This window comes from Triturus cristatus, chromosome 4_2 (genome assembly GCF_964204655.1).
Source record: "Triturus cristatus chromosome 4_2, aTriCri1.1, whole genome shotgun sequence".
Taxonomy (NCBI): domain Eukaryota; kingdom Metazoa; phylum Chordata; class Amphibia; order Caudata; family Salamandridae; genus Triturus; species Triturus cristatus.
Genome location: NC_140586.1, coordinates 24,902,975 through 24,918,103, shown reverse-complemented (window position 1 = coordinate 24,918,103; position 15,129 = coordinate 24,902,975). Strand labels below are relative to the sequence as shown.

Sequence of the window (15,129 nt, the reverse complement as noted above, 5' to 3'; positions counted from 1 at the left end):
ATGCCTGCTTTTCGAAGTTAGGTTTTAATGAAAGTATTTAACATAAATATGAAATTAGAAAATGTTACTTATAAATGGGCTTTTGCTTAGCGATTTTTCTTGAGCTAGACTTTTGTCTTCAAAAACGTATGTTCCAAGATGCTAGTCTTTCTTAATATGAATGAAGATCCCTTGACTAAGATTAGCTGTTTTGTGGGAATGTGGGAGTGGGAGATGCACAGAGAAAGAATTACATCTAACGGAGGGGTGCACTGTGTGAGATTTAAGAATCTGGTGCAGTGAGGATGGAGTGCCGAGGGATGAAAGTGCATATCAGAAACATGACGCAATGGAATTACTTGCATTTGGAGGGGGGACACTAAAGATCTTCGAAGGAGTTAAGCATAGAGATGGATGTAAAGTATGAGAGAGGTTGTGATGAGGCAGGGAAAGTGGACTGAGTAGGATATCAGCTTTCTCCCAAACTATCACCCTTTAATCCTCAGGGTTTTTGTGTTGTCTCCACATACTGAAGTTTCAGTACCTTTACTGAAGGTTGAGGACAGTAGGAAGTCTAGTTTCTCTTTTTAGGTTTTGTCTGCAACAGTGCAGGCTCTGCATGCGCTTTCAAGTGACATTGTAAACAACAAGGGGCTTGCAGCCCACCCCTTGCTTAACTTTCGTTGGATTCCTTGTCACTCTTATTTGTTGCCGCTGCCTTCTAATTGGCCAGCACATGCTGGTTTCACTTCTTCTTTCGACTGGAGCATGGACCAAGTACTGATTGCTTTAGTTTGATTGCTGTCCTTCAGCTGATTGTGCTTTGATTGAGGTACTACTTTTATCTTTTTCTCTTCCTGGTCGTTCTTGTTGAACCTCTTGCCATTTCTAACTATATTTTACTACGCCACACTTCCAAAGAAGTCCTTTTCTCCTTTGAAATGCATATTTATTATGACAACAGATGTTATCTGCTTTTTTTGTGACAACAGGTGTTTTTTGGAACTCTGCGGGTACATTTTAAATTTCATTCCCAGCGCCTTTGATGTAGACCTTAGGACTGCATGAATCATGTCTACTTGGAACGATGTTTAAGTCCTCTAATTTCCCTTTCTGTCTATGGCCGCCTCACTATTTATTAATTTCCTTACAATATTGCAAGCAGCCACTTTTGATCTGTTTCCATACTGAGGTATTTAACTCGATCCTGACACTTATCGCCATTTCTTTCCAACTGCAAACGCCGGCACACATGGGATGCAGAAACTAGCGTGACTAGAGTAACTGAATTTTCAGCAACCATAGCTCTGAGCGACCTCTGAGTCTAATTTTAATTTGAGGTTGAACTTTTAGTCTAACCTAGATAACTGAGGCTTTAAGGGACACGTACTGGGACTTATTAACATGAAGACGTCCCCGGAGGACTATAGCAATGTAGGGCACTAATGAACATCTGGGGCATAGAGGTCGTTTTAATAGACTGATAAGGAACTATCAGGATGTGACAATAGTACATCTCTTGAGGACATTAATAATTTATGATCGCCCTATGAAGTGCAAGATTGTGGGATTAATTAATGGCTTCTGGCACCTTGGTTACAAAAGTATTTTATATTTAGAACCTTTGGTGAAAACACAAATTCATATGTATTTCTAATCAAATTGTTTATTTAGGTGAATTTTTATACTGTAGGGTGATAACTTTCAATAAGTGTAGATGTCCTATACTCTATCCTGTACACAAAGACGCTACCCTATGAGTAGAGTAATCCTCTGTTGTATATACAACCTTCTTTTGTTTAGTTATGTCTATTTGGGGTTCTTTTTGATAGGATTCCCCAGACTTTAGACAACAGTATATAGGGATATATGCATATACTGTTGGTCTGTTTTGCAGAGTGCACTTTATTGATAATCTGATCAATTTAAATTTATTTGACTTTTAGAAACACTACTACTGAGAAAAATGAAATTGATGTGGTGACCAACATCGGGTGACATTTGGAGGACTGGTTAGTCCCCAACAAAACGTCCCGGTATCAAACCTTTGAATTTTTAAACATAAGTATGTAGTCAGGGAAACCTGGAACCTTGTCGGATAGCTCAGGGAACCTTATAAAAATTAGGTTACCTTAACTAAAACTTGTCCTCTTTTTTAGGTTTCTCATAATGCATCTCGGCCATCATATTGGTAGTACCACTGGCCTTAAGCATCCGTGTGAGCACTCTAATAAAAAACATAAGAGGTATGCTACCTTTACTCCAGTTACGGTTGGAACAGTTGATATTATCTCGAAGGATAACGTTAACTAGACAGTAAAACTCATTTATTCTTCTACCCCTACTTTTACGCTTACAATGACCTGGCTGTTTGAAGGTCATTAGTGTGCCTCACCAATATTCCAATAACAAAATCTGGTGAGTGTACCAATAATTCCTTCCTATTTGATAAATGAGCGTGTAAGCATGTCTGGAAATGAGTGAATGTTTGGATTTCAGTCTTGATCTTGGGCCCTTTAGACAATTTCCAGTTTAATTTATAAATGTTTTAAAGAGAAAAGATTCTTTGGGTGTTAATAAACATCTTACAGGTTGATTTTGATGTATTAAAAAGAAACCTGATTTATAAATAATTAAGGAAAACCATATGGATTGATTAGTTTTGTTTTCGATCCATGTATGAAAATAAATTGTTAAAAAAATCTCTGTGATATATGTTTTGTTCTTTATGCAGGTGAATATAACATACCTGACTAGAGAGATAAAAATTGTTGTGGTCCTGAAGAAGGTGGTTCTTCATTATTTGTCCACCAAAACGCGTTGACGCCCCCCTGTTGTTGTTTAATTTGAGGAACGACAAACTATTTTCCACAAAAAAGCATGTTTAGACATTTCAAATAGTTGATTCCTTCAGATTAACTAGTATTTGAATGACAAATATGCATGTCTGATTTATGTCTCTCTCAATACAAGATTTTAGATATATTTGTGTAATGCATTTTTATTAAATATTTGAGGTAAGATGATTTTTATAATTGTACAATTGGTTTTTACATATTTTATTAAAACAGATCGTGTATAATTGCCTCTTGGCTCCTTTTAAGACTTATACTGAGAAGATTTTGGTTGTGAGGACAGTGGAGTGTGGCTTGTCTGATTGTTAATTTCCCCAAAAAATCCCTTTTATTGATACGTTGCTGTATAAGGAACCCTGTTTCTTGAAGTAGTGTGGCCGCCCTCCTGTTTCTGAGATAGGTTTTCACCCAGGCCTTGTATGTTTCTGTTGTAAAAATAGTCTTCCTCTGCAGTTGAGCCATACATACTAGGAGCGAGGTCACCTACAAAAACAGGTCTACCACGTGATACACATTGTGCTTTAAAACCTAAATTGCATTTGTATTTATATAGCGCTTACTACCCCATACGAGGGGTTGATCCGCTTTAAGGCGAGTAGTACGCTACTCCAGAACCTAAGATTAATCTAGTGTTTCTGGTTGGTTATTGCAATTAGCCATGTGCTCTTAAGAAATACTGCATGCATTTGCTCCAGTTCTTTGTGATTTATTAATACCAGTTAGGTGTGATCATTAGTGGGGGCTTTGTGATTTCAGGTGAATGGTTGGTGAGATAGGCTGGTGTAGATTAAGTCATGTTAGGTTACAGGGATAGAGTTTTAGAGAGGAGAGGTTGTGGTCTATGAAATGAGATATCAGCCAATTTTAGAATTCCAATAAGAAGGATTAAGGCATGCATGAAACAGAGGAGGCTATACTTAAGAATTGAAGGCATTCAGAAGGTGGAAGATAACAAGAGGGTCACTCTGAAGAAAGAAAGGAGAAGAATCAAGTGGAAGGACATCAAGGTCACTTTTTCATGCATGGTTTTAGGAGTATAATGAAGGAAATCTTTTCTGAAATAGCAAGCATGTTGGAGGATGCAAGCTGTAGAAAGAAACATCATTATACATAGCACTTCATATCCAGGACATACAGCTTAACATGCGATTCCGAGAGTACACATCATTTAAACATTAAGAGCCCTAGCCTGTTGTATGCCAAGCCTAGGACAGCAATTTTAAACATAATCTGGTGTATCCAACTTTGGTACTGGGTCTGTATGCTGCACAAGGGGAGTTGGTGCAGAAACAAGAAAAGGTTTCATTTGAAAATCTTTCCTCAATTCATAATTAAATGTTTTTTCCTCACTCCCTAAACAAAGGGTTATTTGGCAGTGGCTGAGAGTGTCTCACCAATGCACAGTCAGATTTATACCCTGTTTTGTCACCTAACCTCACCCAAGTGTATGTTGTCCATGCTGTGTATGTGGCCATTGTAGTATGTGCATTGTATGTATAAGTGAAGCTGAGGGATGCAGGCCTGTGGGTTCCATTCTGGAGGTCCGGAGCCTGTTCCTGTGCACAAGATGGGGGTGATGTTTTCCCAGACAGTGGAAGTGTATGACAGGAGATGCAGGAGGGAGGAGACCTAGACAGTGAAGTGAGGACAAAGGAAACAAGACTCCTATAGAAATTTGAATAGGTCCTTCCTGTAGCACTGCCACTTGGTAGATGGTGGGGAGAAGTGGGCTGCAGTCTGTTATTCAGAGTGAGGAGAGTTGTTGAGGTAAAACCACCCTTTTGTCTCTTTCCTGATCACTATCTTGTGGCTGTGGATGGCCAGGAGCAATAGTAATAAGTAATAAACAAATGAGAAAGTGTTGTTGATGGATATAAAGGGACAGACAATGATAGACTACCCTAAGTGTATTTTTGAAATTTTTGTTTTCGAAAAACGAGCTTTAAACAGAACAACAAATGTATCCTTTAGTAACTTTAAAAATAACAGCTTATGAGGATCATCTCGTATAAAAATCATTCTAAATATAGAAGTGGCCTTTAGCAAGCTTCAGCTGTACTTAGAAACTCGTTACTATGGAGAGAGGGATGCTACTTCTTAATTAGGCAGAATCTATGTAGCCTTGGACTCCAGGGCATGCAGGATTACTACCGGAGCATAGTCAATAGAAGAATCTTCCTACTATGCTGGCACTCCTGAGTTAAAACTCAACCTGAGGACAAACAGTGTTCGGACAAGAGATCAGATGGTGGCCATCTAAAAATCACAGGCGGTGGGACAAGAGGTTTGGGAAACCAGAAGGTGCATCATCAATTCAGCACCTCACGTCACTCTGCTGCAAAACGTGGGTGGTGTATAATGCGGGAAATCGTCTGTAGAATAGTTTAGGGACTGGAAATCCCTTAGATAATGCTGAACTGTGCAAAACGAACTCAAACATCTTTGAGGTAATCCTGCGGTAAATTCTTTAGAAACGTGCAAACAGGGAGCGGGCTACACAGTGAGTCTAGCTGCTTCCTATATCAACAAAAAGGGGCACTTGGCACCGCCAGCCAGCATTGGCACAAAGGGGCATAAGGTATAAGATACAATCTGAAGAGTGATGGCTTTCATATTAGCAAATCCTGAAAAGAGAGAGAGAGCGGGAGTGCCATAGACACTGAAAACTTTTTTTAACAGTTCCACCCTACTTATGGTTGACTTTTCCGCAGCCCTAACCGCCTGCAGGAAGATCTTGACTTGCTGAGCGGGTCATTTCTTGTAATGAATGTTCCTGTTGTAACTATTTGAAGTCTTCAGTTAAACGGTGTAGGAACTCGTATCCCAGTGGGATTAGTTTAGATGCTTTACACTTTTTCCATTTATTTAAATATATGTATATTAATATCAGTACCTAACTTTTACAAAGTAACTAGTACATGTATCCTATTATATATTAACCTCGGTTTGGAATGTCAGTTTTATTTCCTAAGTGTAATGCTTTATGACTGTCGTGCCAGCCCTCGGCCAGGTGCCACATGCCCTAGGGCCAAGGGGAGTAGCAGGTGCAATTCAAGGAAGCGTTCAACCCACCAGTATCTGTAAATGGCATTGATGAGTATTACCACAACACTTTTATTATTATACTTACCAATTTATTACTTCTGTATTTTTACCTCTCAAAACTAAATTCTTACTATTCAAAATTGTGATCAAAAGAAATGTGAAAATAGGGCAGGGAAAATTAAGAGAAAAGACATTAAGGTGGATAGACACGCAGTGTTTTCCATAACTCATGGCTAGCGCATTTCACCAGGGGACTCGTGTCTGGTCTGAAAGGTGACTTTAGCCAGCGTATTCTGTGGATTTCAGGAGTTCACAACTTCAGTTTCTTCAACAAGGCTTTAGCTGGAGAACTGTGTTCAATGTTAATACCCACGTGTGTAGTAACCTCGGTACTCGCAGTCACAAATAAGGCCTCTTCGTTCGCTGGACATTTTGATTTAGGATTGGGAAAACGGGGTTGCGTTAGCCTTTGACCTCAGAATTGGTTCCGCTCTGCACAATTTACATTTGTCTTCGGTGCACGCTAGACGGTGCTGTTCAAACAGGTTGGGCCTAATTCACTAACGGCCTCCGCGGCGGAGGGCCCGGGTGGCGGCCCCTGCCGTAAGGTGGGCCGTCACGAGGGCGGGGCCCCCGCCGCGACTGCGGAGGCCGTTTTTGAATTAGGCCCAAGAGTTCAGGGACTCTCCCCTAAATGCGGTCTCACCTCGTTGGTGTCAATGCCATTGTTGACAGACCACGTGGCCTGGAAGTACTCGAGCATCCGCTGCTTGAGCGGCTTGGGGATGCGGTGGATGCGGATGTAGTCCCTCAGGTCACGGGTGCGGCTGTGGTACAGAAAACGTCTCGCGTACATCCGCTGAATGATGGCCGTCACATTCCCAAACACCACGGCGTGCATCAGAGCTGGAGAGAGACGGAGACACGGAAAATCCAGTGAGATGCAGAGCGAGAGAGGGAGGAAAGTTAAGCGAGACAGAAGGGGAAGAGCATTAGTTGAAGAGGACGATGACCAGGGAGAAGAGATGGGAGACGAGAGAGCAGCAAGTGAGATATGGGAGGGAGGGGCGGGTATACGGAGAGGAAATCTGGGAGGGGGGGGGGGGGTGAGACAGGAAAGCATTGGAGGGGGGCGAGAAAGGAAGGGGCAATATAAAGCTTACAAGGAGATTGAAAGCAGGGGGTGGTTTAGGTCGGGCGCACTGACATGTAATTGGTGCTAATGACTGGTTGGTGCCGGAGCTCTCCATGTGGGTGTGCGACAGCTTCTTCCCGCTATTAATGTTCTCCATTGCTGGGGAGACCGCCTGCCCCCCACTCACCGCCCACAAGAGCACACACGTCGTTTCCACGGCAACATCCCACAACTTACTAATACACAAATTAGTACATTTCAGATCTCTGCAAGAAGGCACATATGTCGGCAATGTTGTACCGGAGACCTCAGCAACAGCTCCTGAGCTTGGAGACGCCCCCTCGTCTCTGTGAAACCCAGGCTTCTGTGGAGAATTCCATTTCAAATAATTTCTGTTTTATTTAAGGGGTTATTAATAAGATAGTTGGTTGAAATCCTGCACTTTTTACATTCTTTTCCCATATGCTCAAGCATTCCCTTCCCATGGCCCAAGATGATTGGACTTCTAAATCTGTGCACATTCATTCAAACGTGTGTTTGCTCAAATAAATCTATGGATACCTCAAGGGACCCATGAGTGCCTTGGATATGTGTGTGTGTGTGTGTGTATATATATATATATATATATATATATATATATATATATAACTTACCTTAATTGCACTTACCTGCGTGGTAAAGTCATGCATGGTAAAAGCATGCACTGTAATGCCGTACAACCATCCCCGAGTTCCCCTACCTCACACCAGCGATACCTCAAACCTACTGCCTGACTGCACTGCAGCTCCCTTTTTACTGTGGCCATTACAAAAATGGGGTAACCCAAAAGTCAAGGACCTGGGTATAGACTTAATACAAAAGACAATGGTCCCAAACCAATTATTCACTCAAAGTAATAATCCTCTTAAATTCTATCGTTCTACTAAGTGGAGCTAAATGGGCAAGAGTTATTTAGAGTAGCTCATAGTAATCAATACATTATTACAACATGAAAATAGCAGCAACATCCGATTTTTGAATCATCATACATTTATTTATGCAATTTCATAAATTCTGTAATATTTAACACATGGTTTACTGTGGGCAGCTTGAATCCTCAGCTTGCAAGGATACTCCAACTTATGAGAATGACTTTGTGCAGCGCATCTACTCCCTTGTCCGCCATTGCACTCCCAAGATACCACCTTCACCCCATACAACAATACGACACCCAACCACGACCTTCACTTATACGTTCTCCACCCGCTAGTAACGTTATGTTGTTCAGGTTTATGTTACTGTTTAAAGTTGGTTAATTGTCATGCACAACAAGGATTGCCTACCGATTCACTCATGATATGTAACCAGATTATTTTATTATCCCCTCACTCATCCGTAGATGATGTAAAAGGAAAAAAAAGACTGTTTAATACTTGCACCAAGCCAATACTCGGTATACTGTCACTGCTTGTTTGTTGCTCAACGTAATGTAATACTTTGTAGAGTCATTAAAAAATACATAAAAATAAGTCTTATTATTGACAATATGGCTCCCAAGGGAACTGTATCCACTGGCGTACGCGAGGAACTAACTTAGAGGCATGTGTTGGAAATATCAGGGTTGGGATCAGTAATGTACTCACTAGTCTAGCACAAAATCTTACCGATTTCTTTTGCCTCTTAAACTCTCAGAATCGGAGTACAATCAAACTCTCTTAGCCAGTCACCATACTCTGTACAAGCTAATTAAACATGGTCCTGAGTGTGTAATAGCGCACTGTAGCCGCTGCCAGGGTGTACATCGATCACTAAACACCAGCATACAATTAATTTGGAGCCCATAGGCGAGAGGAAGGACAAATCTAGTGAGCAGTACAGCACTTGGGTCAAAGGCTGTAATGCTAAGGTTTGTATCTGTGTTCTGATCTCTGGAGTAGGGTCCAGTAAAATGTTTTTGAAGCTTGTCTCAAGAGTTGCTAAGTTTGCTTTCGGTACATTTCAATGCCTAGGACTGCTGAGTCAGGATCCCCTTCGTTAAATTACAACTTTTTGTTTAAGAGATCTGAGGGTTTTCATTTGTAAATAAACATATGTAACCCGCCTCACTTGTTTCTTTTTTTATCATTTAAAAACCCTAAGAAAGGGTCAAGAAATGAATGTAGATATCTGCTTGAGATGCAACCAGCTGGTGAACATGCTTGAGTATCTTTTGCTGAATGAAGCTCGTCCTTGCACGAAATAAGTATTTCTTCATTGCTGCCTTTTTGATTCGTTAGGACCACATTCACAGTACATCACATGGTATCTCTTATTTTTGAGAACTAGCAAGTACCCGTCCCATACCCCTGGTGAAGACTTATGGAGTAAAGAGCCTCCTGTGTTGCATAGGGGTGGGAACATACTTTTTATGCACTGGACAGTTTCAAGGAGGGAATACTGTGCCATTTTAAAATACTAGGATTCTTCTTCCTCTCATATTACTATTAAAATCTTATATCAGTATCACATTTTTAGGAAAAAATACTAAAAGCAGAGAAAATAGAGAATGTTGGTGCAAAGGGGATTTTACCATGGATTAATGCCTTCTACTACAATACCTTTCCTGAGCGACCACGTATCCAATATTCTAATCATGCAGACCATCATTATTCCACATGTGGCCTTGTTTCACTTGTTACACTCTCCAGGGTTTACAAAGATATCTACCAACTATAAGTTTAAAGGTCCACAGCCTTTGCTGTATTAGTAATATTAAGCCCAAATGAGCCTTTATAGTGTGGTTGTGCTTTAACAAAGGAGATCGTATGCACACAGCATCTTTGTAAACCTTTCCTCTTTGGCATCTCAGGACCTCACCTCCATAGCCAAGGACCCTGTTTCATCCTCTGTCCCAACCCATGAATTGGAATTTCCCTGCTCGCACTAAGACCCTAATTTACATTCCATTGCGTTGTGAGAGGGCACTTACAAATCTTCAGTAAATAAGGGCTTACACCTTGCCTTCAGAATTGAGCACTGTATTTCACCCTTTGTCTCATGGCAGGAGCCAAAGATCCTGCGCTACGCCTAATTTCCTCTTTGGAGTTGATGTGGCCATCTCACTGCTGTCTAACCTTCAGAATGCATAGCTGTCCTCACACATGTCACTCTGTTGAGGGCTGTGTATCACCACAGTCTAGCTTCTAGAGAGTGTACAGTCTCAGCCATTCTGTCATCTCATCTCCAGACCTGTCTTGTACCACTCTAAACAAAGAGGCGCAGTCAAGCCCCCTGCTCTCACTTCCGGAGTTCCAACCGTACTCTCACCCACAAGGTCAAACCCTTGCTGTCACTCCCTAGGTCCCAACCCTGCTCACAACCCCAAGATCCATTTCCCACCTTTGGTCTACCATCCGAAGACTACTCCCAGCCCCAAGAGTTGAACCTACTTTAGTCTCATTCCCTAACTCTGCCTTATTTTCAGGCTCTTCAAAAAGGTCTTCCTAGTTCTTGGTCTCCTTCCCAAGGCCATTAAATTCCTCTGGTCTCCTCACCAAGGCCCTGCCACTTTTCTGGGCTCGCAGCAAAGACCCCTGTACCTCAAAAGTGGACACAAGGCCTTTCATACTGTTCCTTTCCCACCCCAAGGACCCATCTCACCTCCAATCAGCATGGTGCAGATAGAAAAGATCTTCTCGGTGTCAGTGTTGGCCGACACGTTGCCAAAGCCCACGCTGGTGAGAGAGCTGAGGGCGAAGTAGAGAGATGTGATATATGAGCTGCGTAACGAAGGCCCACCCAGCAGCTCTGGTCGGGTCCCGTTTGTACAGTTGCCCTGGTCGCCCACCTCACCAGAGCTGTTCTTCATCACCAAGTAATACGGGGTTTCCAGACGGCGGGCGAGCTCTTGCAACCACCCTGTAGCAGATATGGAAAAAAGGGTCAGAGGTCATCTGCCATACACCTTGCACCAACTGCACTGCCACCCCAACCATAATGAACATTCTAATTTTTTGAATTGGTAAAGCCCTGCTAGACTGATTTTTTATGGTGATTCTTTCATATACAAACGAAATGTAAAATTGTGCCTTAAAATTCACACTGAAATGTGATGGCCAAGGCTGCAGACCTCATGCTTACCAAGCTCAGGCAGTTCTGATTGGTTGTTCTCGATCTCCCGCTGACCAATGAAGTACCAGATGCAGGCGACCCAGTGAGCCAGCAGCGCGAAGACGATCATCAGCAATGAGAGTACAACAGCGCTATATTGGGAGTATCGGTCCAGCTTGGGCAGAAGGCGCAGTAGCCGTAGCAACCGCACTGTCTTCAGCAGGTGTGCCCCGAAATACTGTAAGGGCCCAATGAGGAAGGAGACAATTCAGATACATTGAGAGAGGCAGATCGAGTGAGACATGCTGAGAGCAAGCTAGAGTACAAACGAGGAACAACGGGTTAGTGAGGGAAGAAAGGAAATGGCTGAAGAGAGTCATACCAAAAGTGAGATAAGAAAATGGTACTAAAGCTTTGTAAAATGGAAAAGGCAAATGCAGGGGGTGGGCATCAAGAGAGAGAGACAGTGCTGAATTTATGAACGTGATTCAGGTGATGCTCACTGGCACTCATTTTTGGTGAAGTGGACTTATTGTTTATGATCAGATCAAGAGCAAGGTAGAAAAGGGAGAAGGAATGAAGAGAAAGATATAAAAACAGTGACAAAGGGACAAATATGGGTTAAAAAAACTACAGGAGTCAGATAAGGAGACAGGAAGTGTAGGCTGGTGGAAGAATGACTAAAGGTATGATCTTGCAGTGCTGGTATGGAAACTGCACTATGGTTGGCAATGCATATTTTACTTTGTGACTAGCAGTAAGAAAGATCCGTGATCAAGCAGTTAGACTCTCAATCAACCAGTCTGATTTCTGACTACCCTTTGGGCTCCTGAAAGTTAAAGGACATGCTAGACTAATGAGGAATATTGAGTTCACGGAGACTTATGCAGACATTAAGCCACTGTCGGAGACTGACTGATGACTAACTAGAGACCACACCGGTTAGATAGACTTCTATGAGATCAGGGAGACACAAGCATAACTACAAGATTGTTATGTGTTCTGGTCAACCTTTCACCATTTACGAAGAATTCTGTTGGTCCAGATAGAGTTACGTGAGCGGAGAGAGTCTTGTGTGACTCTTGAACTCTTGACATTTCAAACACCTGCCTGCCATCACCGGGGACTCCATCACCCAGGCTTCCTACTGCCAGGAGGCGCACAAGCATGCACGCACTTTCCCGCGCCAGGAAGCATGTAAAACTGGATCTGGGCTTACACAGCGCGGGAGTCCGTTACCGCTGCCTGCCTGCCATCACCGGGGACTCCATCCCCCAGGCTTCCTTGTGCCAGGAGACGCCCATCACGCACGCACTTTCCCGTGCCAGGAAGAGCGTAAAACTGGATCCGGGCTCCTGACGGTGGCCTGAAGAGGCTGGGCTGGGCCGGGTCTCTTGGCCCCTCTACGGAATCCCCCGGTTGGGCCTGGTTGTTTCCTGAATACGGCTATTTAGAATGAACTTTGAAAATCAGGAATAAGATACCCTGCACAATTTTGTTCTTGTTTTTTATGACTGCAGTTCCAGGCTCTTTGTTTTTCAGTGTCTTGAAATCTCAGCCTAGGAAGTGTGCCCCGCATTTCCACTGATTTTCGAAGTGGCTTGACTCTTGTACTGCGTTGTGTAGTATACATTAGATAAAGGGTCTCTAGTGTTTCTAAGCCCACGCAGTAATGGGTAAAAGGAAATTGGCTACTGGCAAGGGGCTTCCCCAGGAAGCAACACAGTAGCGTCCATCGATTCCTTCTTAACCAGAGCAGAAAATGTTATCACAAAGGAGATAGCTCTGACTGAGATAAGGCTCTCCATGGAGACTGAGAAATTAGTCATGGGCTCTCCCGTGGCAAGAAATGGAGAGGTGCTGTGAGAAGTTGGCTCAGTACAAACAACAATGATCCTCAAATGGTTAGGATAAGGATTAAATAAATATAGTTCAGAATCAATACTATATTCTGGAAGTCCAGCCGGACAACCGATTTAATTTACCAATAAAAAATGCACATATATTGGAACAAAGTACTTGTGGGACACAGTCCTGTATCCGATTAGAACAATAACATTTACAAAACAAACAAAGGCATTTCAGGCAAGACAATAGGAGCTTTTTACAATATCCAATGTTGTAAGCTTTTTCAAAACAGCAACTGCACTTTTTTAACACAATGGATTAACGTGCATGCTATTTTAGAGGGGGTCGGCGACGTTTCGATCCTGTTAAGAGGGTACTAGGATCATCATCAGGACATTAATGTGTACATGCCTGATTGTGAACGAAATTGCCTGGAGTCGTGAGAGTACACGAGACGTCCAGTGCCCAGGGCAACAACGGTAGTCAGGTACAGTGAAGGTACACTAGTTTAAGCTGAAGGCGAATGCACGATCCGGCCGGAGCCAAGGGCAACAAGGTTAGCCAGGTTGAGTGAAGGTTCACTAGATTGGTGGAGGAGGTATCCAACAATTAATGGTCCAAGCGATGCTTCGAAAAGTTGAGGCGGCGTGACAATGCACGGGATCCAGCCAGGTCCTTAGGTTACGGTGAACCGAGTTGGCCTGGCATATGCTGGTCACTAGTTATAGTGGCCACCTTGCACCAGTCCAATTCGACTCTTATGGTAGATAGGTTTAAGACAACCTTTTAAAGAAAGCTATCCTAGTGGTAGCTGTGGAGAGCAACCTTCAGGCTAAGTCTCAGAGGAATGTAAAGCAGCTTGTTTTACCTTATAATCTCTTGAATTACCAAATGAAAGGACACCACACAGGTATATATAACAAATATATATGTATTTATTTCTAGACACACTCTACTAATCTCTTTATGAGATTAGAAGCCAGGAACACATTCAAATATCAACGTTTCACAATATGTTAAGCACAAATATGGCTGGAGCCCCAGGGGCGTACCAGACCATATACTAAAAAAGAGGTTTAGCAAACTCGACCTGCAAAATGACAAGGCCTAGGGCCTGTAGAATCTCTGGGGCTTCACCACTGCAGTGAAAGCAGGTAAGTAACAGACCCACGGGAGACGCATACAGTGTGTGAACACAGCCGCGGGTTCCCTATTGATTACAATGGAGCAAGTCGCAGTTTGATTTTTAAAGTTTTAGGGTACTTCGAGGAAGTCTACAAGCAAGCCACTTACAAGGAAAGTAATTCGAGGGCCAACACACACTAGGGCACCGGAGTGCACGAGTTACCTCACCCGGGGAAGCCGGGTGCATAGGTGTCTTTTGGTGTCGGGTCGCGTCGCTGTTTTCTATGGAGACCAAAGAAGATTTGCTGCTTACGGCGACTGAAGAAGTGTCCGGTGGAATCCAAGGCCGGATTCAAGATGCAGATGACCTGAAAATTGAAGGGACAGTGTTCACAGTCACTTGCCAGTGACCCGGGGCCAGGAAGATGGATGCCCACGGATGTCGTGTGATTTCAGGTGATCAAGGGTGTTTTGACTCTTCGCTCACGAGGTCCAGGAAGGAACGACGATGACCAGCAGCTGGATTCGGAGTGTCCCACGACGTCTGCAGCTGACTGCGGTGTCGGCAACCGGATTGGAGCCAACAAGCCTTGACAACAGCAAGTCTCGTGAAGAGTGAAGAAAGTCGATTGTGCAGACCAGCAAGGTCTGAGGGACTCAGCCAGCGAGGGTGAGTGAGGGCAGGCCTGGAGCAACCAGGGGGGCTCTTTGAGTTGATAAGAAAGTCTTCGGGGGACCCACAAGCCAACGGGCAAGGGATCGCGAAGACGCCTCTTGAGGAAATGCTTCACAGGAGCCCACGGTCACTCTGGAGGGGTAGGCCTCTGATTTTCGCTGCAAAACCTGCTGGAGGCTTGGGCCACAAGTGGTCCAAAGCACAAGTTCGTAGAACCTCGTGAAGGGGTTGCACTCGACAATAGTGCACGGTACCCGGGTATTGCTGTTCCTCGTCACTCGTGGGGTCCACTCGCCTCAGCTCTGCTGGGGACTCACAATGGCCGTCGAGAAGTCAGGAAATCCACTTCCGGGGCTGCAGGGACTTCGGACTCCGGCGGGAGCGGGAAAGTTTGCGAC

The 15,129-nt window shown here is 43.5% G+C and overlaps 1 protein-coding gene across 1 annotated transcript in view; it reads right to left on the bottom strand.

Annotated features, from left to right (window-relative positions):
• The window catches only part of KCNH3 (potassium voltage-gated channel subfamily H member 3), a 337,652-nt gene that overhangs the window by 124,498 nt on the left and 198,025 nt on the right, over positions 1-15,129 (bottom strand). Inside the window, exons 7-9 of the mRNA XM_085600263.1 lie at positions 11,113-11,320; positions 10,633-10,890; positions 6,586-6,785 (exon numbers count right to left, since the gene is read on the bottom strand). Coding sequence (XP_085456389.1) covers positions 6,586-6,785; positions 10,633-10,890; positions 11,113-11,320 — 666 coding nt within the window. The remainder of the gene's footprint in view (positions 1-6,585; positions 6,786-10,632; positions 10,891-11,112; positions 11,321-15,129) is intronic.